A 25,416-nucleotide genomic window follows, 5' to 3' on the forward strand; every position below is an offset into this window, starting at 1 on the left:
GTGATGGCAAGTGCCCATGCTGGCAGTACCCTTGGGGCTCTGCTTTCTGCTCTCTGGAACACCTTCTGCAACTGCAGATGTGAGCAGCCTTCTCCTCTTGCTACCCCAGAGCTTTTGCTAAGGAGTTTGAGATCTGGAGCTCAAGAGGAGGTGAAAGACAGTATCAAGTGCAGGGTCAAGCCCTATGCAGCTAACTCTGTCCTTGCACAGCATTTGAGCTGAGGAGCTGCACCACCAATGAAACGATGCTGCCGGACAATTGTGCCAATAGCATCAAAGATACTGAAGGTAATGCGGGAGCCTCATGCCTCAGGGAGTGGCTGAGCTCGGTTTGTCACACAGCCCTTCACTCCCAAATGAATCCTGCCCCAATGACACATCCTTTTTCAGAAGTTCTGCTGTACCTTTAAATTCTGTAGTCATCCTTCTAACATTGCCAGGCTGGCTCATTAAGTCAATTCATAAGGCATGCAAAGACACACTTGCTTACTACACTTCAGCCAGTAAGTCTGCATTTGGTACAGCCCCTAATACTTTGTGTCCTACACTTGGTAGTCTCACTTACAAAGTACTACTGAGTAATACTACAAATTCCATAATCCAGCATTACCTGGGTTAGCTTGAACAGTTCAAGTTTTTGTCCTGCACCTATGGCTAAGCTTAACTAGCCATACCAGCTAGCCATAGTCACACTAGTCCTAACCGGAATCCTGCTAATGGGACATCCAACTCTCTGGCACTTAGAGTGGAGTAGCAGTCCTTACCTTCCCTCGGAAGCCTTTTCACAGTCCTCCTAACACTGAGTTTCTGCTCTTTGTGCTGCACTAACACCTCACCCTTTTCCTGACCCTCACCACGCCCTAAGTCCATGTCCAAACATGAGCCTTGCCAGCAAAGATTATCTGCCTTGTACCAGGTCTTGGCCATTTCTGTCTTCATCAATTGCCAATACACTCCAAAAAATGACAATTATATTTAAGCATTTATCATGGAAGGAGGAATTGACTCCAGCAGACCTTATTAATAGGGCTGCAGACTCCCTAACAGAAAAACAATTTAAAAACCTCTACGACTGACATAACAAAGTATGCGTATGAAACGAATGGTAAAACGAAAAAAAGCCTCCCTAGCTTTCCAAATTTTCTTGGTACACTTTCCTGTCTAAAACTGAGCTCCATGTTATTGTTTCATAGTTGTCACTAAAGCATTTTAATGGAATAGTAAATATTTTAAATTTCAGAGCAGAAATAAGGAGGAAGATGGGATCCTCTTCCACAGTTTTGATTTTAAATGTTTTAAGACTCAATATTGTGGCCAGGGATGAAATAAAATCTTGCATGTACTGTATATATATATACACTATATCTCCAAAATGGCTTTTTTCACCATTTCTGAAAGACATAGATTGCACTGCAGGTATTATATTTTACAGTGTTGCACATTAGGAATTTGGTTCCTATTGTCCAAAAGACTTTTGAGGATTTGTCTCATAAGATTTTTTACAATAGTAGAAAAATAAATCATTAAAATCTGAATTAAAAGTTTTCCTAAAACTAATGCCCTAAAGACTGAGCAATGATGACAATTTACACTAATTTGACAGTTACCAGGCAATGAAAGACTAGAAGTTTACAAAAATGAGGTGACTGACTAATCTATCAACTGCAACTCCTCTGCAACATGTGGTGAAAGTCAGTAGTCAAAAGGGCACAAATCAGTATCAGTCTAAGAGATGAACCAACCTTAAAAAATACAGCAAAATCAGTTAAAGTTCAACCATTAATGAAGAGATTCTCAAAACTAATAAATGCAGAATAGAAATTCCAAAGTCACACCCCTGTTTCCAGAAATCCCACCTCTAAAACACTTTGTTTTGCTATCTGTTTCTTCTTTTCCATACTACCATCCAGCCACTTTTATATCTCAAATTGTGTATTCTTAGCATAAGATTTATTTTTTATGTGTAATTCCTAATGAACACCATGAAAATAAAAAAATCCAAACTTAAATTGAATTGTAACTGTATTTATTTTGCCTCTTGAACTTTGTAACATTCACTACTATTTACACATCTGAAATATATTTCTGTTCCACAACAGCTTCTAGATCTACAAATGTGGAAACCACACACAGTTTTGCATTAAGAAAAAAATCTACTGCTCAATGAGCAGTCTGCAAAAGAGTAACAGTTCACGGTAACTCTTTCTTTATTACCTGACTGTCAGTATTAATCCACTGCCAAGAAGCTGTAACACAACTCCAAAGGAAAGAGCATAAATTCCACATATAAAATAATATTGAATCATTTGTGCAGATGTTCGGGCTACAGATGAAAACAGTTTCAGGGTAAATACTTACATATTGCTCAAAATGCTTCAAGGAAAATAAAAATTTATCTGAGACATGCCCTGAGCTATCTAGATTCCTTAATAGTGCAATGTCGCAGCGATGCCTGGTTTCATGAAACACAGTAACTGCTCACAGAGCTCCTAAGTGGCTGACACAGCACAGTATTATATGCACTACAGCAGTTCTTGTAGCTTTGCCAAATTTCTCTCCATCCACTGGATATTGAGCTGAATTGTGTCAATTGCCTCTTTTACACAACGCAGTTGAGAACTCTTCTCTGACTTTGACTCAAAAAATGACTTGACCTGCATAGCAAGAATAAAGAAAGAAAGAAAAAAATATTAATTTTAATTAACACTAGCCAGACAAATAGGTACAGCAGCAAAGGCTATACACATGTTGGAGGAAATCCATTTCTGAGAATTGTTTGTATCTGCGCAAACCTCTCAAAGGAGTTTCCAAAATGCAAGGAAAGCATTTTTCATGGATACAGCAGCAATAACTCATTTGGTTTCAATATATCATTTCACAAATAAATAGACATTAATTTACCATATCACAAACCCAACAAAGAGTATGCTGTGTTCTGGAAAAGGAGTCCTATTCTCTGACAAAGAATTGTTTATTGTAAGCAACCCTCTTCAGTATTCTGGAACAGCCCCAACACCCAATCATCATCATTCTAACTGTCAATAACACTTAAAATGTTATAGGTCAAACTATTAATACCTATCTCTACCAAATTATCTGAATGAAAACATTGGACTGAACTGTAAACAACTCTTGATACATTAACTTCAAGGCCTTGTTAGGGAAGACAACAGAGCTTTCTAAAACCTATTAAACAATCTTGGCTGATACTCAACTTCCACAGTAACTCTGGGATTGTAGATGGAAAAAACCAGCATAAAGCAATTTTCATGTCATAGCATCACATTTCATAGATACAGAAGTCATAGCTTGCTTACAAAATCTAGACCAAAATTACATATAGATCAAATCATTATTTGGTGAGACAGCGTGTTCCAGTGCACAGGAAAACACAACAGTATAAACCAATAACTGCATTCAACTCTGTAATGCAATTCTGTCACAGACTTGGTATACAATTTCCCAGTGTCTGTGCATACATTTACCATGTGTCAAATGGGGAAAGCAACTAATATATATACTCGCAACAGGGTGTCAAGGATATACAAAATATGTGAACATGTGTTTTCCTCATCCTTCAACTAAATGAAAGCAGCATTGCCATCAGAAAATACCCCCGGTAGATTGAGCCACCAACCTCCAGTAGATGTGCCTTTGTTGCAAATTGAGAAGTTGACCAGCTAATGATATTCCGGATAGTATATGAGCCTAGGTGAAACCTGAAAGACAAACAAATATTTTCAGCTAGGAGACATTTTAACATGCAGTTTTGGTATGTGAATGCATTCATTTCTACCTTTTTGTTTAGAAGTTGGAAAATATTAAAAGCACTTAAATTCAATACCTTACATTCCAATTACAAACCTTATTTTTCAAAAGAAATATATGGACTTAGAAATCCAAGCTCCCTATTCCCTCTAAAACTGTAACATCAGAGCAAAAGCCAGGGAAAATTTTCAAACTCCTATCACAGGTCAAATAGTAAAGAACTGAGGACACCACACAGTGAATATCAAGATCTTGATCTGTGGTATGTATGTGTTCTAAAGCTTTACCAGAACTGAACTTGCAACCAGGTTTTCTTTCAAGTGAGATAACTGTAATATTGGATATGAAGAGCTTGCTAGAGCAGAAGTTTTCATGAGGAGAAACTTCTTTAGCAGCATGAAACTGTTTAAAATCAAACTTGGGATTTAGAAACAGAAGTTTCTAGTACTGTTGGCTTTCTGAAGACTTGGGGGGCCAGCTTTCCTGCTAGGCACCCTTCAAGGCCAGTGAAAGACAACATATTTCTGAAGCAAGTGGGATATTTTGGTCACTTGGTTTTAGGAGTGCTGTGACAATTCAGAAACAATAAATACTGAATTAATTCCCTGGATGTCCTTTTGAATCCATTTGATCCACATAAATATTCGGCAACTGAACCAATCATCCTAGAGACAGCAAACTTCCAAGAAAAATTAAGATTGTTTAGAATTACTCCGAGGTTCTAGGACAATCGCTAAGCCTTCAAGTTTTATGTAGCAAGTTACATTTGTAACCACTGATTTTAAAACATGATTTAGATTTTTAATATGAATCTTTTCATATGAATGCTACTATTTATTGTCCCGTTTGAAAGAAACAAACAGGTGCTTCTATAACTGTGAATTTGAAAGTTTCCGCTGCATAAAAAGCCTTACTTTCGTGTAAGTTTTTCCCAGCTCTCTTTGACGAAGTCCCAGGCCAGCAAATATCCAGGCAAACTCTGGCTAATGGTTGCTATGATATGTGAAAGCTCCTGTGACCTGATGATTTCTCCTTCAAGACTGTTCTGCATTAACCTAGGAGACAAAGCATATGCAAAGAGACAGGAAAAAAAGTCTATTCATATGTTCCCATGGGTTTCCTGAAAGTTCCCAGTGAGACAGAAAAGATTATATAAAACATCAAGCAAGCAACTTTTGACATCTTGAAGAAATCAATGTTACATTTTATTACAACAACTGTATCTGCTTGGCTTTATTTCACGAATACAAGCTGCAACAATTTGACTAAGATTTTGCTCCTACACCGGAAATGCGGCTAATACTCAGGAGTGGCTAATATGTGAATAATTTTCTGACATTTACAACCTCAGAAGTGCCACCCAGGGTGCCGAGCCCAGCTGCTGCAAAGTCAGCATTTTGGAATTGTTACAAATCGCTACTCTGTTGCACCGTGGGTGGAGCCTGGCTCCCTGCAGGCAGCACGGGGGGTGGGGAGAGAGGCGGGAGAGCTCCCTCCTTCCCTCGTCTACCGCAGCCCAGGGGAGAGATGGACAGGGCCCCGCGCTGCCATTGTCGCGGCTCGGGGAGGCGGCGGGGGACCCGGGCTGCCACTGCCACGGCTCGGGAGGCGGTGGTGGGCTCCGTCCCCGCCCGCCGCCGCGGGAGAAAGGGGGGCTCCATCCCTGCCTGCCACCACGAGGCAGGGCCGGGCCATGGTGACCGAGCCCAATGGCAGCGGCGGTTGGCCCCCAGTGGCCCCGCTGGGCTGGGCCACCTGTCCCCGTCGGCAACCCCGAGCGGGCCGAGCCTGCACAGTCTTAGCTGAGCCAGTAAACCCCCCCCGTCGCCGTTCTGTTACTATTTGGCAACTTTGTTGCACGCGGGTCCTCGCTGCAAACGACAGAGCAGCTTATACTCAGGTGTGGCTTATTTAGGGACAAAAAACGAAATATTTGCCAACACCCAGAGATGCGGCTTATACTCAGTGCGGCTTGTATTCGTGACTTTACTGTACTTAGCTTTAATTTCCAGAAATCAGAAGAGTGACCTTAGTGCTAATCCAAGCACCTAAATTTTCACTGGTGTTGGAAAAGTAAATTCTAATAATTTGCAAAAGAAAAACAATACATCAAAGAGGTAAGAGAGGGTAGCTGAAGACTAAATTGTAAGTCCAAGTTTGTGTTCTCCTTGCAGTATTAAGTCTATAGAGAGGAACATAATATAAAGTGAAATTTTCACCCAAAGAAAGAAATGAGAAAAAGAAGAGGAAAAAAATCCAAACAAAAAGTATACCTCAACTAGCCATTACTTTGATTATAAAGATATATCAATCTTTTAAGGTTCTATAGAGTAGCCTGCAATTTAGTTACCCGCACTACAAAATCTGAAATTTTGTGTTACCAGAAGTGCAAAGCCTTTAAGTTCAACTCTTTTCTCCTTATGCATATTCAGAACTTGTTTGTTTGTGTGGATCTGTTACATAACTTATTTTTAAGTGAAAAATATCAGTTCTTCATGTGTATGGAAGCCTGTAACATTTGTATGGATTTTCTTTATCAAACAGAAATTTTTTCAGCAATAGAAAAAAGGCAATGCACTTTTCCAAGAAGATTTACCACTTGTAATTTACACAGCATACAACTTTTTGGCTCCTTCATACCAGATCAGCTTTCTGGCATCTTCTGTGCTGGCCAAGGCTTCAATCATTTTGCTTTTCTCTGCTTCAGAAACTGAAGAGAAGTACATCTTCAGGAGGAATTCCCAGCCATCATTAGACTTGGCTCCAACTGCAAATATGGCTTTCATAACATCACTAGGCAGACTACAGGGAAAACCAAAAGCAACAAAACAAATAAACATCGGGGGCACAAAAGAACTCCCATGAGGAAAGAAAAAAGAAGTCACAAAAATAAAATATTAACTTTAAGGAGATGCCTCTCTTCGAACAATTTGATTCTGTAGCAATTGTTAAGATTTGACATGATTGACTTCATGCTGATCTAATACTTTCAGTCACTACAAAAAAGCAAATGATTTAGTCACACGAAAACAAAGTAAATTGTACACAAAGTTGAGAATTTCTGTGGCTCCAAATGCACATGAATCCACAGCAGAATGAATTCTTCATAATAAAAAAGTGGGCTTTGGATTTGCCACTACGTAATCTTCTTTCAGCATGCAGCTCAGGAAATGCAGACGGAAGAAAACGTGTGGTTAGTTTTGCAGTTGAACTTAATGAGACTGGAGACAAAGTCTAGCACAGTCATCCTCTCATAGAGCAACACTAAGTACTTCCACACATGGAACAGTTCAAGACAGAATCACATTCATTATTAGTATGAAGTTGGTGGTGGTGGTGTGGTGGGGCTTTCATTTTTTGATTGTTCTGTTTGTTGTTGGGGTGTTTTCCCCAAATACAATGGTGACAATTTAAAAGCAAGACAGATGGGTACAAGAAGTGGAAGCTCAGTTTTTGTGATACCTGACTGTTCCGTTAGACTTCATCCATGTGTCAAACATCTTGGCAGCAGTTGTTCTACAGTTTCTTATATCATGAGTGCAGGCAAAAGCCAGCAGTGTTGACCGGAGCTCTCGTTCAGACAGGGTCCCGTCATCTGTCCAGTGCTGTTGATCAATTTTATCTCCAAGCAAGTGCTCTATCCTATGCTAAAGGAGGAGAAAGTTAGTAGCAATACCTAATTCATTCCAAGAGGATTTTCTATACATAAAATCAGTTTAAAATTTAAAAAGAAAAAAAAAAAAAAGTTGAGCTTTTTAAACGCGGAAGCTAAACATAGTAGTTTTTCATCTACTTATTCCAACTTACACATGCTATTTCTTAACTGCAGGAATAAGTATCAGATACTACACAATTTGAAAGATAGGCCAGGTTACATGTTTCCATTGCACATGGAAAATGGAGACTACTCTTTGAGCCACGGCTCAGACTTGCTTGTAATCAGCTTACAATCTCAATGTGCTACAACTTCTGTATGTTTAACTGCTTTTAACTTCACCAAATCACAGTAAATATGCCTTCATTTAGCACAAAGAAACAACTTCTGTATGCCTACAGGCTGAATACCCTTCAGTTTTATAGTTCTGTAGCTTTGCCAAAACCACAGCTGGATGCCTGATCAACTACGACATCTCAGCTGAAACTTCTGAACTTAAATAAAACTGCATAGACACTGCATTGCAAACCAGAGCTCAGGCTGTTTATAGGAGATACGTGGTAACTTTGGGTAAATTAAAATAGTGCTCTTTTTTCTTATGTTTCTCTGAGCAATCACTAATAATCCCTACCTAGCATAAAGAAAAAACATCTGCTATTTTATCTAGTAATATAATAATTTTCTTGTAGAGTAAACCCCTTTACTCACATTTTACACCATAAAGCAGCAAAGTTCATTTTAAACCGGTAGATGAATATGGAGAAGAAGTTTCATAATAAGAAGGTAAACAGAGAAATGAAAGAGATATGCTCATCAAGAACAGAACCTACAGTTTTGATTTCACTGTCAAGTCTGTAGAACTATATTGTATTACTCTGTTACACAACTGAAACAGGACAATGACAACCATACTTGTGTTTCTGTTTTTACAGAAAACCGTTCTGTTTTTTTCTTCTCTATCTCTACAAAGCAACTATATCTACAATCTCTAGCCACTCTAACTTTTGGAGATAACTTTTCTGTGCAAGCAAAGTACTTGGAATCTATTCAATTACATATTTGTATTAAATTGACCTGTATGGGCACTTTAGGGTTGCCCAAGACACCACTGTGTTCCTGCTGCACCACACTCCCTACAAAACATTTTGGAGCATATGGATATGGTATGGAAACAGGGGAAGGAGAGGGGAAGAAGAAAGACCAGAAAGAAGCATTTTGGCAAGATATCATTAGAAAAAATTGGCAAGACCAGCAACTCTGTTCAATCTCCATCCAGCTTAGTGAAATTAACGAGTATGTTCAGCAGTCAACATGTAAAAAGAGAATGTAACTATAAAGAAGCATTATAGCTAATTATTTAAAATTATCATTTATGAAAAACTAAGACATACCATGACCCGTGCTGCCAGTTGTTGCTCACCCTTCTTGTCTAAAAGGCTGTATATAAGACTCAGCTGAAACAAAGCTTGAGTAAGTGGTGCAGTGCTGTTCTCTTTGTTGAGGTAATCAATCAACTCAAAGGCCTTTTCCAGAGACTCTCTTCCTAAACTACGGGTCAATGAACACAAACATTAAAACGGATTGCAAAACAAAAGCACTCCCTTAAACATATCACAAGTGGTGCTTTCCATTACAATAATAGAGAGGTAAGTGAATAGAGGGAGTGACAAACAATTGAAATGTGGAAATTTTCATATTTTAACTTTGGTAAGATTACAGCAAAGCAACAATGGCCACTAACATGCCTTCAGTTAACAAACATTGAAAATGGGTAAAGAAGTGCAGCAAGGATGTCTGAAAATATTAATCATAAATAAGGGTACTCAGATAGAACGGCAGCTGCCAACGAAACTATCCATATTGTTCAGCTTCCCTACCTGCTCTGGTAGTGAAACAAATGAGAGGGCACCAGCAAAAATTTAAGCGTAAAATAGCTTACTTTTCTAAAGTGAAGCACTGAGTACAGGAAAACAGTCTAGCAGACAGATTATTGGACACTAAAGAAAACAGTGTCTTCCAGAAATGGGAACTATCATGTGGTTCTCTGTGATCCAAAGAGATGATGCTAAAAAGAAGAGGGAAATAACATCTAAAGTATCAGTGAACAGTATTAACAAGGCTATTGAAGACTGAATTAAATTTTCTCTAAAGCAGTTGTCTCTAGAAACTAAATATGATCTTCTCTGATTTGGAAAAAACTTGAAACACACATAAAAATACCTTTTCCAATATAGAAGTCTTACCGTGCAAGGTTGAAGATGTTGTTGATCAAATTTGCTCTGTCTTTAGGACTCAGAGCAGTGTGGTTTTTTTTCAACAGATCAATCAGTGTTTTCCAATCTTCAGCATAGTGCACCATGTAATAGCCATTCATGTCCACATTGAATTTTATCCATTCCACCTCTTCTGGAAGTTCAATGACAGCTAGTGGACAAACAATATGTTGTCAACAGAAACAAACACTGAACAACTGTTTGTTCAAACCAAAGTCTATGAAGTAGACTAGTTTCAGAGAGACAGTAAATTCTTTCACACTATTTCCCCCCTATAGTGAAGAAGGAAAAGCCAGTACGAAGGTTTCAAAAGACAGCTCAAAAATTTGAGGCTGTACTTCCTCATCCCTCTTCCTACATCTGACTGAACAAACACTGTCATAAGTCTGCCCCAAGTTGCATGAGTTAATTTTTCTCCTTTTGTCCTATCATTCTTTCAAACAGCCCCATCTACAGTTCCAAATACAGTATTTTTCCATAAAATTTAAAAAAATAACCATTTCAGTGGAAAGTTACTTCCTAACATTTCAGCAAACTGGCAGACCAACATTCACATAACTTGCTCTCTGAGAACATGTAGTTTGAGAGATTACATGTATGCACTGTGATGAAAATCATAGGCTTTTACCAAGTTCAAATCTGTGCTTCTGTTCCAGCTGTTGTCATGTATTTATACACACTATGTACAGGGAACCATCTCTCTGATGATGACAAGACCAGCAGTGCTTTTCTCCAGATCTCCGAAATCATAATCACGTATCTGTAACACTTAAGTAATTTGCTACTGAAGCTTTTAGTCACATACCTGACTTCTGATCCAGTAAATATGCGTTAGTACAATGAGTGAAGTTGCACCTATTTGTTAGGTAAGTAAGAGGAATATGCCACAGGTAACTGCAAAGGAAAACAAATGTTTACTGACATGTTATATACATATTATCTCCCTTGAATGGTTTCTTTTAATTTAAGCACTTTTGTATACTAATAAAACTAGAATCACTGAATTCTGTGTAAAATAACAAAGTATAAATCTCACTTATATAATCAGAATATGATGAAAGAATAAATGCACAACATGCACAGAAATTTTTTTTTTAAATCCCACCATGTTGAGAAATGGGTAAATTTTACAGAACAGATTAGGTTCAAAGAAGTTTTAAGGTCATCTAGTTCAGCTCTCCTGCAACGAGCAGGAACATCTTCAACTAGATCATGAAGATGATCAGATTCCCATTCAACCTGGCCCTGAATATTTTCAGGGATGGGGCATCAACCACCTCTCTTGGCCACCAGTGCCACTGTTTCACCACCCTTATTATAAAAATACTATTCCTTATATCTTGGCTAAATTGACCCTCTTTTATTTCAAAACCATTATTCCCAGTCCTATCAAGACAGAACCTGCTAAAAAGTCTGTCCTGATCTTTCCTTTAAGTACTTGAAAGAATGCAGTGAGGTCTCCCCAGAGCCTTTTGTTCTCCAGGACAACCAGCCCAAACTGCCCTTGTAGAGGAGAGGTGCTCTGTCCACCTGATTGTTTTTGTGAACCTACTCTGGACTCACTCCAACAATTCCATGTCCTTCCCGTACTGGGACCGTAGAGCTGGATGCAGGGCTCCAGCTGAGGTCTCACCAGAGTGGTGCAGAGGGGTAGAATCCCCTCCCTGGGCCTACTGCCCACACTGCTTTGGATGCAGCCCAAAATATAACTGGAATTCTGGGCTGTGAATGCATACTGCTGGCCTGTATCCAGTATCACTGTGGATGATACAATTCCTCCAAAGCCATCTTCCCCTGGCCCCTGGAACTTGCTATAATAGAAAAGGTTTCCTAGATACCAAGGCTGAGCCAAATTCCTTAAGAATTTGGTCACTCTCCTAACACCTTGAAAGATAATTGGTTAGAAATTAGTTTGTGTAATTGGTCAGTTCACCTTTAGAACTTTTGACTTAGACTGGATGCTGTTCTTTGTATAAACTTTTTATTGGCTGTAGTTTCAATCCCACTTGATCCTATAAATATGACTGTATGCCCTTTGTTCTGAGAGAATCCTGCTTGACCACCCTTCGCATGAAATAAAGATTCTTCTGGAACTTGTCAAGTAAGGCCTCCGGTCTTTCTCTGCTGGCTAATGTAAGCTTCTGAGAGATGGCACTCTCAGGTCCTGGTAAAACAACTACCAGGAACCAAAAAAAGGAAAACTTACATTGTGGTGCCTTGAACAGTGTCTGAAAACTGGGTTTACACACTGACGAACCAATCCTTCAAAATTCTCCTTTGCAAGGTTGCTCTTTATTTGTTCATCCCCCAGCATGTGTTGATACCAGGGGTTGCCCTGACCAAGGGCCCACTGCTCGAGTTTGTACAGATTCCTCTGGATGGCATCCATTCTCCCAGGCACACCAACTGCACCACTCAGCTTGGTGTCATCTACAAATTCTCTGGGGGGGAACTTGATCTTACTGTGTATGTCACCAACAAAGATTTTAAACCACACTAGTCTCTGATGGAATGAACTTTTCCTAGTACTTCTTTTCCAGTTCCCGCATACTAGGTAGCTTGTCTAACTCATACAGACAGTAAATCTCTGGCTGCATCAGAAATTCATCCAGTATTATTTTTACCTGAATCCAACATTCTTTTTCTGATCTTTTACAAGTTTTAACTAAAATTTTAAAATTATCGAAGTACAAGACTCAAATTCTAAATCATGGTATAGAAACCATAATTAATTGCATACCACAAAGACTTTCTTAGGTGAACTGCAAACTGGAAGAACAAATGTTAAGAAGGCTCATAATGATGACAAGGACTTAGCTAATTAGAGAAAAACACAAATCCGAGTGGGATGAAAAGCTTCACATATTAATCTGATTTTGAGAGGGATCACCTCTGTGTGTGACTCACACAGGGTGCTCTCTTTGAAAACTTTTTCATGCATGTCCCAAATTTACTTCAACTAGAAACAGAAATTATTTAGCTTAAAAATCCTTCCCTTCTTCCCTTACCTTTCAACCCCACATTGTTTTTCTCTCTCTGCATAACAAAAATAAAACAGAGCTCTCTAAATTCCCACATTTCAAGAAATAAATATCTTACACAGACCTAATTTTCTGCAGGATGATGAAATGAACTCAGCTCCTGTTAAAACCTCAAACAACTCAGTAAAACCAGAAATTCTCAAAAGAATTCACACTTACATATTTTTGTTAGAAGACACTGTTGAGGTAAGTCATATTTGTAGTAAACAAAATTTTAAAATTACCAACTGCCATATCTTTGCTTCTTCAGTATTTGCATACGTACTTTCTTTTTAGGTTTTGGCACAATGGATATTGCCTCTGTTATATATTCAGTCATTTGTTGTCATGCAGTAGCGTAATCTTAAAATTTCAAAGCCAACAAAGCATTGATTCTAGCTTCTTTACCTCCTTGTAGCAAAGCCCAAGATATACACTGAATTTTTGAAATAAGTAGGACAGGTTCTAAAGTTACATGAAAAATACATGCATCTGTAACTTCTGCCTTTCTTCAGAGTCTTGTTAAACACACAAAACTTTCCCAAATATAAAGAAACCTTTACTTAAGAGATCTGCCTTTTGGTATTGAAAACCAACTCATGCTGTCAAGCTTAAAAGCTTCAGGAAAATGGATGCGTGTAAGAAACTCAGATTATAAAGGGTGTCATTGATTTTTACCAGTTGCCTCAGTGGAAATAGACATGGATCTTCAGGCAGATACTAGATGTGTGAATTTCTGTGCTGAATTCTCTATTACTACCTGCCTTCAATGTAAACACTAAAAGGCCTGAATACAAGTGAAAAAAGGTACAAGGTTTAAGACAGTAGCCTGCTTTTAATGGATAAAAGGTATTAAGAAGGTAATAACCTTGCATCTGATGTCCAATTTTCTGGTTCCACACGATACAAAAATTTCTCTTGTTGTATTGAAATAAATTTTCCCTTTCGGACAACAGTGACTAAAGGAAATCCTTTATGCCCAATCCAAGTCTTCATCATTTTTTTTACATCTAAAGTTCCACTGGTAATCTGTAAAAACAATCATAACATAACAAGAAAATAGCAAATGGAGAACACTTAATTTTCTTAAGTTACCAATTTAGTGGTAGCATGATTCCGCATCTGTAAACAATCACTCTGACAGTGAACTTGTAAATTTCCCTCCACTCTCTGGGCATGGCTGTGCAGCCAGTTTTTAACCCAACAAAGAGTACACCTGCCCAGGCCACGAACTGTCAGATTTTTCAGGAAAATGCCATGAGAGAGAGCATCAAAGGCTCTGCTGAAGATCAGGCAAATAACACCCACAGCCTTTTCCTCAACCACCAGGCAGATCACCTAGTCATAAAAGGAGACCAGGTTGGTGAGGCAGTACCTGTACCTCCTAAATCCATGCTGCCCGGACCTGATTCACTGGTTGTCCTGTATGTGCTATGCAATGGTACTAAAGATGATTTGCTCCATGACCCTCCCTGGCACTCAGTTTGGGCCAACAGGCCTGTAGTTCCCTGGACCCTCCGTCTTTCCCCCATCCTTCCTGCTGCCTCTCCACCCTCCTTTCTCTAGCCTCTCTGATTCCCACAGACTTGCTGACTCTTGTCCTCACTCTCTTCTGCCTTGTTTTCCTGAGTCCTTCACACTAATTTTAAAATAAGACATAGCCTTATGCCTGGCACCTTATAATTTGAGAGCTGCCTGTACAGTCTGCCTTCCTAAAATTTCATCACACTTGTTAAAACAGATGCTACAACAAAGTTACACTACTAGAGAGTAACCCAAGAGCTCTGCAAGGTTGGATTTAGCTATTCCTTGAAAGTAAATTTTCTCCTGAATTTTATTACTTGCATTCTGGTCTTAACACACTACCCATGTAATTCTAGAGAGGATATGTCCATACTGGATGAACATGCATAGCAGTACATACCCACTCATAGTGATTTTTTTGGGATGATATTCAATGTAGCCCTAGAAGCTTCAGTTATCTCTCTATCTATATGAGAGAACTTTGGAATAGGATGAGCAAAAAATTCAGAGTACAGTAATTTCACGACTATAAGCTGCACTCTTCTGACTAAAATTTTGGCCCAAATCCAGAAGTGCGCCTTATAGTCCGGTGCGCCTTATATAAGGACGAAGTTCAGAAATTTGCCAACCCGGAAATGCGAGCTGCAAGGGGGAGTGGCCCCGTGGCAGTGTTGGGCTGTGAGGGGGAGCATCCCTGCAGCAGCGCCAGGCTGTGACAGGGGGCGGCCCCGTGGCAACGCCAGGCCGTGAGGGGGAGTGGCCCCGCGGCTGCCAGGTACAAGTGAGCCCGGGGGCCCGTAGCGCTGCGGCCGCCGGGTGTAGGTGAGCCCGGGGACCCGCAGGGCCGCAGCAACGGGGTGGAGGCAGGGCCTTGGCCAGCAACTGCACTGGGGATGCCAGGGGCGGATCCTCGCTGCAAAAAAAAAGTGCGTCTTATAGTCCGGTGTGCCTTACATATGGGCAAAAGTTCGGAAATTTGCTGACACCCGCAAGTGTGCCTTATAATCCGGTGTGCCTTATAGTCATGAAATTACTCTATTTACCTGAAGTCCATTATCCTACTTTTTTTCATAAACAATGAAATTAAAAAAAAAAAAATCTGACTATACTCTCAAAGAAGTGAAGAACAAAAAAACAGCAAAGAAGAACAGTGCATCAAAGATGGATACCTCATTCATGCTGTCCCACAGGTCATCACTCTGGGCAGTTCCGTAGCTGTGATTATGCAAGTATACCTCAATGCCAGCTTGGAAAACATCCTTACTGAGATAATGCTTCAGCATCAAAAGAAGTGAAGCCCCCTGTAGGGAGAAAAAAGGAGAAAATGAACCAGTAAATTGAAGCTACAGAACTTTTTTAAGCATATGCATATTTCAGCCCTTTCACAGTACAGGAGTAAGTCAGATGTTGGCAGATCTTATTCCAAGTAATATCCTTCAAATAATCACCTTTATACTCACTTTATACTCAAGTTGCCTTGGAAAAACACTCTTTTACAATTTCATAAACTCCAGATACAGTTACAGAAAAGGCTAATACAGTTTGAAAATCTTTCGAGCTCCTTTGGAAAAAAAATATTTTAAATGCTCAAACTACAATTAAAAAACAGACTAGTAGAATTTGATATTTTTTCCAGTTAACATAATCTGAAAAATATTGCCTTCTTACTGCTATATCTCTGTTCACTGCCACTTTTCATTACCAATACTCATCTGTATTGTACAGAACTGCACTTGTGAGTCAGTGTTTAACAGTCATATGATGTGCGGTTATATCAAAACCTAAAAATACAGGAAAAAGACGACATACACCACTTGGTAGCCTGGAATAGAATGCAGAAGAACAAGTACATTTTGATGTGTTTAAATACAGCCATGTCTTGTAAAGAAAGAAAGAAAAAAAACAGTATCTAAGTAGTTTTAGTATCAAAAGGACTGTGAAAATTTCTATGTCAAAGTCACAAATAAGTACAGTAATTTCATGCGTATAAGGCGCACCCTTTTGACTAAAATTTTGGTCCGAACCCAGAAATGCACCTCATACTCCGGAGCACCTTATGTATGGACAAAGTTTGGAAATTTGCCAACCTGGAAGTGGGAGCCGGCAGCCTACAAGAGCTTGCGAGAGCCGGCGGCAGCCCACAGCAGCTTGCAAGAGCCGGCGGCAGCCTGCAAGAGCCAGCGCCAGGCGGGAGTGCCAGGGCCCATGGCACAGGGAGGGCCCCTGGGGCTGAGTTTAAAGGCTACACCAATCTGTGAAAAATGTCTGCAAATTGAGCACCTGCCAGTAAACCCTGTGATCGCGTGAGTCCATTACTAATTCGTTACTTTGCTGAGTGCGGATCCTTACTGCAAAAAAAAAGGTGTGCCTTACACTCCAGTGCACCTTATACTCATGAAATTACTGTAAATTGCCTGAGGACTTGCATGCTCTAGAACTGAATACAGATGAGCAGCCACAGATCGAGAATAGTTTAAAGGCGCACTTTACACTTTTGGTACTATTTCTAGTACTGTTTCTAGGAAAGAAACAGTAGAACAGAAGAAGTAAAGGAGAAGATTTTAGAGAGATAATGCATTGTTCCCACACAATCCAAACTCAAGTTCTGGAATTTGAGTAACATCGTATCTGAAACTGAAGGTTGCCTGGTTATTTTCGACTCAACAAAAGTTAAAAATAACCCTTACGACAGTTTTTAATAATATGGCCACAATTTCTTCTCCTGCATGTATCCATACTTAACCTATAGGTTTGCTCCTTTGTTTTTCCTACTGTATATCCTTTCATACACTCTGTTGTTGCAGGTGGGTCTTGTCCCACAGGTCTTAGGCTTACTGACAGTCTGCAAAACAGTCAGACTAAAAATAAAATTGTACAATTATTTCTATTCCATACTGTACAATGTAGAGGCCACCTACTAATCTACGTCAGTTGGCAGTCCAGTTGAACAAATTTTTTTGTACAATTCAGTAACAGACAACTCTTTGCTTATTAGGGACTTCATTGCAAGTCTCTTTTCATGTGAATTGCCAAGAACTAACCTAAGCTACAGGGACAAGAGTAGCGGAATACAAAAACTTCATGCATGAAGGAAAAGCTATGCAATGAAATCCTCTGAAACACAGAAAGTAGCTGTGAAAACACTATTTCTGACAATGTCCAAAACCTCTTTTGGTCAGCTCTTAAAGGTGCAGGTTGGTACAATTGTATTTGAAATGTGCACATACTTATTAGTAGCAATGAAGTAATAAAATAATTCTCCAAATAAAATGTTATACTAATTTAACAAAGCTCTGATCCAATCAATGAGGGGACTTTTCCATTAAAATTATATAGGGAAGTTTCAATCAGTCAAAGACTGACAGAATTTGTATCTCTAAAGTTATTTGGCTACAGACATTGTGCTACAATTGTGCTAAATGCATAGTTTCCAGAAGTTCATCGAAAAGGGGATTACTTGAGACAGCACCTCTGAAGCACGAAACAACAGCCATGTCTTTTGATAAAAGAACACAAATTCATCTGTCAACCAAGATAACCTGGAAATCACACATATCAGTTCTTGCAGTTGAGAGAACAGAGTCCAAAATAAATGGAAGCACATCACTACTGAAGGTCTATTTGGCATCCCAGACTACTCAAGGATGCCAGACAACATGTGTTGACCAGTTGAGACTTGCAAAAAGAAGTCAGAGGAAACAAACCATGACTGTCATGGGAACTGCATTCCGCTCAGCAGAGGAAGATGTAGCATTTGACTATTTTCTAGCAGAAAACAGCTGTCCCCATGATTTCTAATTAGATGAAAGCATAAGATAGTGATGGAAAGAAGTGCCAGCTAATCCAAAGTAAACAAACAAAAGGCTTTCCTCAACACTATCAAAATCTGGTATCTAAAACCTGAGACAATGTGGATGAAAATTTTGCGAATACAGGTATTTCTTCTCTCATGCATTTTTAAGCAAGACACTGAGATGCTTTAATAACATAAGCCTCACACACAATTCTGACTAGACATTAGAAATTATCATGTTTCAGACAACCAGAATATGCAGTAAAATAAGTTGCATTCAGAGGCAAGTTTCCAGTTCAGGGTATTTCTAAAATACCGGGGTTTTCCTAAACCAGGGAAAACATAAGATTGAGTGATTACTTTGGTGTTCTGTTTTTATTCTTTTTTTAATCACTTATTATAGTATGCTATCACAAGAATATATGCCCAACTGGTTAGGTAGCTTCACCTATTGGTTCCCCTCTTACATCTCCATGAGTATTGTATTTTGTGCTCAAGTATTCAACAAGATGGTATGTAAGGCCACAAATACAGATACATAATATTTTCCTAATTAAATGCTACACAGAGGCTCCAAAACATAATTGAGAAATCCTGCATTGTTTGAATTAGGTATTTACTTGTGATTCCACATTCATATTTTAAATAGGTAATGTATCACTATCTAAATATTTTGCAATATTTTTACAGTTACCTTGATATAAGAAAGAGCATCAAACATTTCTTCGATTTGCTCAGAAGACTGAACAGCAGAAGAGACTGGATGTGAAGAATTCAAGGCATCCTTCATCATAGCCTTGAAAATTAGATTAAGAAAATCTTCATCCTAGAAGAGAAACATTTTTACTGTTTAGGAACCTGAAACATACACGTTAAGCGGAAAAATAAAAGTTGGCTTTGCTTTGCTCCTCCATTGCTCTAGGCAGCAAAAGAACTGTCAGTTTATCATTTATAAAAGCTACTATTTCTCTGCCAAATTTTAGCAGTGGAATCTCATTTCTGCGTTTGCATCATTATACAGACCCTTAAGCCCGTCTCAGGAAAGTGTGTCATCGGCACCAGACAAAAATGGACCCTCTAAATAAGTGCATGTCAAATTTCACATTTGGCTCACCGCTGTTCTCAGTTCACTTACAGGGGGCAGGGAATACAAAAATATGACTTTCATGTACTTTAAGCATGAAGTCTAGAGAAATTATTCACTACAGTAATGCTTGGGAGAATGTAAACAGCACATTATCTAGTGATTATCGAAGTCACTCACTTCTTTGTTTCCAGAATGAGGATATTTGCATTTAATGTATCAGAACAAGAAAACCCCAAACACTGAAAAGAAGCTGATCATATTGGTATGTGTCCGTTTCATTTCATCACAGCAAGCAAACAATTCTCTATACGTAAAAACTCCTACAAAAACAACAAAACAAATTCACAAAACCCCTCTGTGAAATACAAAACAAATAACTGCTGAAGTTTAAAATGTTAAGGCTATTCTTCTTGAATGAAGAAGTTCTGGGTGATGCCTTTTACTTTTACCAAAACACATTCTGACACAATCAAACAATAAAATGAGATATTGGTCAAGGCAGCTTTTCACACAGCTTTTGGAATGAAGTACACAGATGTTAGATATGTCCTTGCTAATAAAGGGCACTACTTTTGTGTCCCACCCTCAGCACATATGCAGCCAACAAGCAGAATGGCTATATACTTTTGGTGACAATGAAACTGAACAACCAAGCTAGGTCAAATGACAACATTTTGAAACATTCAGCGCTGTAAAGGAATTCTACTGGACCACGTCAGCAATTCAAGTTTCTTAATACGAATAAGTGTGAATTAAGACTTTAAAACTCACACTTCTCCAGAATGCTGAGAAGAACACACTCTATCAGGTAGGAAACAGTCCCTATAAATCAGGTGTTTAATCCCATGACTAAGGTAAGTCATATAAATGCTCCTAGAAGTTTATTTCAGGGCTAAGGTATGTGCTCTCCTTGGAGATATGTTTATCCAGAATGCAAAATTATTCTCTCAACTACCCTCTACATTTAATTACACTGACCTTTGTTTATCTGCCTGTCATTCTCAGTGACAATAAAGTGTTATAGCAGTAGTTGATATACTGTCCTTGGAGAAGAAACAACAAATTTGAAACCATCATGTTTTCCAGTGTCTGAAAAGCTGAGTCAGTATATGAGAGAGTTTGGAAATAATCACTATATTATTTTATCAGAAAGATTTTATCCTTCAGCTATATATGGAAACACAAGTGGCAGTGGGAGCAGTGCTTTGTGTTAAATGTAACTCAATGCTATCAGAGTCCTTTCTGATGGACCATTTGATACTTTTATGCCATGTCTGCTCATTTGTGAAACCCAAACTGATTTAGACACAAGCAATATCATGATGATGGGAAGACAGGAAGTACCTCATGCAGGAAAAGAAAACAAAGGGAACTTGCAATTGAGAGAACAAAGAGCATTTAGCTGGAAAGAAAAAACTATTCAGCCAATGCAGCAGAGATGTAACAAAGTTTTAAAAAATGTAACGACTAGCAGGTGCACAGTAGTTTGCAGAGCAAACTATTATATAAGCATTTATCTTCGAGAGAAAAGTCTGATGTTGCTACTAGGGAATTATCACAAATATACTGGTTAGCAAGCCTATAAACAATTATACTATCGGCTATCCAGGTCTGCACTATTCTAACTCGATGGTGAAAATATTATAAAAGCTATGTACATTTTTAATAAATGTCTCTGGTTACACCATGACTGGGACTGTTTCTTTCATGCGCTTGCAAATGGCTCGTTGAACAGGGACATATAATCTTCTAAGGCAATCCTGGACCTTCAGCGCATCCCAACTGCACCAATGGTGAACGTCAAGGATCGCTGAGGACATCCTTTCACTGCTGTCTAATAGACAAGTTAATGACACAGTCCTTTCCTCATAAAATGGGAAACAATACCTCTAAACTAGAAGCCTTCCATAAAAACTGCTTATTACATATAGCAAAGGAGCAAAATCTTAAAATTCAGGAAAAGAAACTAATACAACTCCTTACATGGAGTTGTCCCAGGTACACCACTAAAGGTTCCTATGATCTCAATCACTGGAACCAAGTGGGGGATGCTTTAAAAGCATGTCAAACACATGCACCTGAGATCAACTCAGATGAATTTATAACATGGACAAGTATGTATTCTGCATAGCAAGCTTTTAATAATTCTGAAGACGCAGTACTCCCAGCTGTAAATTCTCCAGCAGACGCTTCCCCTGCATCCACAGCAACGCTTTCATGCTCTAATTCACTTGCTTTGCATTTGGAGGGGACCACTGGGGAGGAAAAAGAAAGCAAATCTGGAGGAAAATATCTGCGATTTGCACTCTAAAATAGCGTTGCAACAGCTGAAAATTATGGTTGCAGCACCATCTACTGACGCAAAAGTACAAAGTAGTCTTTCATGACAGTCAATTTTTGCTGCTCCCTGAGCCACTTTTTAGACACCTGTAGAAAAACAGTTTTGTTTCAAGGGGATGTTGAATTGCTCTGTCCTTTGCCTGTGGTTTATCAAGGCAATCAGCCTCCACACGAGCAACTTTTCCATTAAATGGTAAAAGAATTAAGAAAATCTACGAAAGATAATGGTTTGAAATCTTCCTACACATTGAGATCTACAGAAGCTATCACAGAGAGCTATGTTATATTATCTGCTGGCTGGAAATCTTTATTTAAATCAACTATGACCGCAGCACAATATTCTACATGGTGGACAGAGTACAAGGGGCTTTGTGAAGAGACCAAACACAGGCTAACGTAAACACTGCTAATGCTCCAAAAACCAAGGATCATTTGACAGGGACTGGGGATCAGATGATGATAAGAGTTAAGGATGGCCCCAGAAATATATAAACAATTAAGAGAGCTGGCTATAAGAACTCTGAAAAAAATGTCAGAGGTTAATAAACTGAACCTGGCTTCTCTAGAGTAAGGCAGGGATCTCAAGAGCCCTACATTACTTTTATTGATAGTTTGTAAACAGCTGTGAAAAGGCAAATTGATTTACCAGATGCAGCAGAAGTTTGAGTAAAACTCCTTAGCTTATGAACATGCTAATCCTGACTGTCACAAGGCACTTGGTCTAGTTAAATACAAACCTGAAGTTTCTTTACATGACTTTATCAAAGCTTGGGCACATGTTGCCACAGAATAATACAAAACGGATTTACTAGCAACTGTCTTTGCTCAACAGCTAGAGGTTGCTAGGGCAACAGTTAAATTGTTTTGACTGTGGAGTAGAAAGTCATATGAAAAAGCATGCTCCAAGAACAAACAAGGGAACAAAAACCTAGTAAACCATGCCCTAGATGCAAGAAAGGTCACCACTGGAGTAATGAATGCCATTCTAAGTATGATGAAACAGCAAACCTCTGCCACAGCAGAGAAACTCCATGATGGGCTTGGAATCCTTTGCCCCACAACAAAACAGGATCCAGTGGCAGCAAACCCACACAGCTCAAGCTCAAGGAACAACAGGGGGACTTCAGGCAGTGCTGGGATGCCACAATCACAATAATTGACACTGGTTCACCTTATACCCACAGGTTTAAATGGACACCTTCCATATAAGTGCCATGCATTGTTACTCGGGAGATCATAATCATCTACAAGTGGACTTTTTCTTTTACCAGGAATAATCAGCTCTGATTCTAGGGATGAACTAAAAATCATGGCTTGGACTCCTAATCCACCTTGTACTATTCCATGCATCACTCAACTCATTCCACTTCCTATATTACCAGACATGCAATTGATACCATCTGTCTGTGTTAACAGAGGCACTGGAGGTTTTAGGAGCACAGGCACTCCTCAAATTTACTGGTCTAAATTTATTTCCATACAGTAACCTTTTCCAACCTGTGTTGTAGATGACAAGTCTTTTACAGGATTAATAGATACCAGAGCTGACAAAGCCATCACAGTGAACCTACCTGGCCCTTGTCACAGTCATCAGAGATCATCACAGGCATTGGACATCAGCAAATGCCACAGCAGTCAGCTAAGGAACTTACGGGCAAAAAGGGAAACAGGCACAGCTCAAACTATATGTACTTTCTACTACATGCACACTGTGGGAAGAGATCTGTTATCACAATGGGACTGACACTGACAACAAATTTTTATGAGGGACAACTGATGTGCATCTGAGACTTAAACTCATGTGTAACACTAATATACCTCTGTGGTACACCCCTCAGTAGTCCCTCAGGGGGGAATGGCTGCAACAAGCACAAAAACTGGTCAAACAATTGGATCTGGGAAATACAGCTCCTTCTACAACCCTATGGAACACCTTAATATTTGTGATTCCAAAAAGATGGCCAAATGGAGACTCTTAAAATACCCGAGGGTTATCAGCGCACTAATAGCCCTGATGGGCACACAGCAACCTTGAATTCCTAATCCAGAAATGATATCTGAAAATTGGGAATGTTAGTTATTGACTTAAAGGATTGTTTTTCACAATTGCATTACGCCCTGATGTTGCACCTAGTTTTGCTTTTTCATTACCATCCTTGAACAGTGAACCTATGCAAAAGTATCACAGGATTATGTTACCACAAGGAATGAAAAACAGTCCTACAATGTCAGTTTGTGGTAGCAAGTGTTTTACAACTGGTGCGACAGCTGTTTTCAAAGGTTTTGTTGTATCATTATATGGATTATATACTGCTAGCAGCAGATTACTCTGTAGTATTGCAAAACTGTTTGTCCTTCTGTGTTTCTTTCTTGACAAATTTGCTCTTTGTATTGCAGCAGACAAGGTTCCAACTGTCCCACTATTAAAATACCTAAGGCTTCTGTTATTTGAACAGAAAATTGTTCCTCAGCCCATTGTGCTGTGGACCTATATTAAAACACTAAATTATTTGCAAAAATTATTAGGAACTATTAGTTGGCTCACACCTACCCTTGGTATCTCCACTGAGGCACTGTCACCCTTGTTTAATTTACTTAAGAGAGACACAGATTTAGTACCTCCTCTCCTCACAAGCTGGATGCAGAAGCCTGTGAAGGATTGCAACTCATAACAAATAAAATTCAAACCTCTTCTGTACCCAGACAACAAGCAGAGTTACCACCGAGGCTTTTTCTCAACTTGGCTGAATTCCAACCATATGCACTAGTAGCACAGTGATGTACAAACAATTGTGGATGATAAAGTGGGTATTTTTACCTCACACAATTTCAAAACCAGTAACTACATTGCTTGATGTGATTGTTAGACTTGTTTCCACAAATGAAAATTAAGCCAGGAAGACCCTTCTCATATCCACAGTCCTTTGCCTGAAAACAATTTTCACAGTATGTTCCAAGAATCATTATCTTTACAGGCGGCCCTGAAAGACTTTTGGGAAACGTTGTTAATTCTTTGCCAAAAAAATAAACTTTTGCAATCTTTAAAAGATCTTTCCTTACAGACACGTTTTCTGATATTGTCACAGCTCCTGTCTGGAGCAAAGACAGTTTTTATCAATTGTTTTGGGAAAACTCAGAAAGCAGCTGTTGTCTGGAAATACTCCACAGGGGATTGGGAAAACTGGTTTTTCAGCCAAGGCCAACACAGCTAGTAGGGTTAGCAGCCATGGTAGAAGCTTTTCAATTGTTTCAAAAGGAAACTTTCAACTTACTATCAGATTCCTTGTATGTAGTAGCTATTTTAAACTGTACTGAACATGACTTTTCAAACCAGTTACTCAACAAGGATTTGTTTATGCTGTTATCTACTCTGTATTTTGTTCAATGCAGATCTCACTGTTTTTATGTTAAGCATCTCAGGTCTCACTCATCATTGCCTGAACCTCTGGTCGAAGGCAATGCGGCTGCTGATGCCCTAATAATGATGATGATGGCAACAGTTTCAAAACAACTTATACAAGCAAAGTAGTCACATGACTTATCACCAGAATGCAAAAGCTTTGAGTAAACAATTTGATCTCACCCTTTCTCAAGCCAGACAAATTGTTCATTCTTGCCCTGATTGTACTTGCTCAATACCCTTACCTACCACAGTAGGTACAAATCCAAGTAGGTTTGGGTGTCAGTGAAGTCTGGCAAATGGATGTTACCCACATTTCCTCTTCTGGCACCCTAAAATACGCGCATGTATCAATTGACACACATCCCAAATTTTTAGTTGTCTCTGCTCATAAAGGCGAAAAGGCAAGAGATGTCATTGAACACATGTTGTGAGCTATTGCTATCTAAGGAGTCCTGAAAGTAGTGAAAACTGACAATGGTGTAGTATATGTTTCACAACCAATGAAAACCTTTTTTCATTGTTGGGATATACAACATTCAACTGGTATACCTCA

The 25,416-nt window shown here is 39.1% G+C and overlaps 1 protein-coding gene across 1 annotated transcript in view; it reads right to left on the reverse strand.

The window, feature by feature from the left end:
• Positions 1–2,009: 2,009 nt before the first annotated feature.
• LOC117010454 (leucyl and cystinyl aminopeptidase) overlaps positions 2,010–25,416 on the reverse strand; it is a 59,258-nt gene continuing 35,851 nt past the window's right edge. Inside the window, exons 8-18 of the mRNA XM_033084943.2 lie at positions 18,728–18,859; positions 15,410–15,541; positions 13,585–13,745; positions 10,502–10,590; positions 9,667–9,847; positions 8,815–8,971; positions 7,231–7,415; positions 6,409–6,570; positions 4,683–4,823; positions 3,638–3,719; positions 2,010–2,654 (exon numbers count right to left, since the gene is read on the reverse strand). Coding sequence (XP_032940834.1) covers positions 2,523–2,654; positions 3,638–3,719; positions 4,683–4,823; positions 6,409–6,570; positions 7,231–7,415; positions 8,815–8,971; positions 9,667–9,847; positions 10,502–10,590; positions 13,585–13,745; positions 15,410–15,541; positions 18,728–18,859 — 1,554 coding nt within the window. The 3' untranslated portion in view covers positions 2,010–2,522. The remainder of the gene's footprint in view (positions 2,655–3,637; positions 3,720–4,682; positions 4,824–6,408; positions 6,571–7,230; positions 7,416–8,814; positions 8,972–9,666; positions 9,848–10,501; positions 10,591–13,584; positions 13,746–15,409; positions 15,542–18,727; positions 18,860–25,416) is intronic.

The sequence above is a fragment of the Catharus ustulatus genome, chromosome Z (assembly GCF_009819885.2).
Source record: "Catharus ustulatus isolate bCatUst1 chromosome Z, bCatUst1.pri.v2, whole genome shotgun sequence".
Classification (NCBI taxonomy): domain Eukaryota; kingdom Metazoa; phylum Chordata; class Aves; order Passeriformes; family Turdidae; genus Catharus; species Catharus ustulatus.